Source organism: Priapulus caudatus, unplaced genomic scaffold, assembly GCF_000485595.1.
Source record: "Priapulus caudatus unplaced genomic scaffold, Priapulus_caudatus-5.0.1 Scaffold2041, whole genome shotgun sequence".
Taxonomy (NCBI): domain Eukaryota; kingdom Metazoa; phylum Priapulida; class Priapulimorpha; order Priapulimorphida; family Priapulidae; genus Priapulus; species Priapulus caudatus.
The window spans coordinates 9,535-10,659 of record NW_014579102.1 but is presented as its reverse complement, the minus strand read 5'-3'; the positions used below and the strand labels follow the sequence as shown (position 1 = coordinate 10,659).

The window sequence follows — 1,125 nt, the reverse complement described above, 5'->3', positions numbered from 1 at the left end:
CACGTGACGGCACGACTCGTCGGTCATCGTGACGTCACCCCTCTTGCTGCACGTAACGTCACGACTCGTCGGCCATTGTGACGTCACCCCTCCTGCTGCACGTGACGTCGCTCCTCGTCGACCGCGTGACGTCACCCCTCCTGCTGCACGTGACGTCACCCCTTCTGCTGCACGTGACGTCGCTCCTCGTCGACCTCGTGACGTCACCCCTCCTGTTTCACGTGACGTCCCCCCTCCTGCTGCACGTGACGTCACCCCTCCTGCTGCACGTGACGTCGCTCCTCGTCGACCTCGTGACGTCACCCCTCCTGCTGCACGTGACGTCACCCCTCCTGCTGCACGCGACGTCACGACTCGTAGGCCATAGTGACATCGCTCCTCGTCGACTGCGTGACGTCACCTCTCACTGTGCGTGACGTCACGACTCGTCGGCCATCGTGACGTCACCCCTCCTGCTGCACGTGACGTCACGACTCGTCGGCCATCCTGACGTCACCTCTCACTGCGCGTGACGTCACGCCTCGTCGACCGTAAACCAGGTCGCGCGCGCTCGTGCGATCGCTGCCTCACGCGAGCGTCTTGTCGTCGTCGTTGTCGTCTGCCAGCCGACCGGCACCGACGTCGTCCAGCGGCAGCCTCTCGTGCGCACGCGCCTTGCCGCCGGGTCGGCAGCGGCCGTAGTAGTAGGCGTTCCACACGCAGACGAGTGTGAGCGGGTAGAGCAGCGAGGCAAGCGCGTACAGGCAGGGGAAGAGCAGCGCCTCGTTCGCGAACTCGCGCGGGAACGTCAGCATGATGACGGTCAGACACAGCGGCACGTTCTGCACGGCCGTCTCCAGCGACACGGTGCGGCAGCGCGGCCAGCTCAACCTGCATATAGCGGCCAGCGTGAAGCCGAACGTGAGTCCGAGCAGCGAGAGCGTGAAGGCGGCGACGTAGACGCTCCACGCGGCGCGGAACATCTGCGGGAAGATGACGACCTGCAGGGCGAGGGAGCAGGCAACGCCGACGAGACTGACAATGCTGAACACCTGCGAAGAACGGCCAACACAACCTGTATATAACGGTCATTATAGAGGGCAAGACTGACGATGCTAAACCTGCGTATAACGGCCACACCCTGTA

The 1,125-nt window shown here is 64.3% G+C and overlaps 1 protein-coding gene across 1 annotated transcript in view; it reads right to left on the bottom strand.

Annotated features, from left to right (window-relative positions):
- Positions 1 to 449: 449 nt before the first annotated feature.
- Positions 450 to 1,125, bottom strand: part of LOC106818124 (solute carrier family 10 member 6-like) — a gene marked incomplete at its 5' end in the record, with an annotated part of 5,481 nt that continues 4,805 nt past the window's right edge. The window contains 1 exon segment of the mRNA XM_014822843.1: positions 450 to 1,031. Coding sequence (XP_014678329.1) covers positions 567 to 1,031 — 465 coding nt within the window.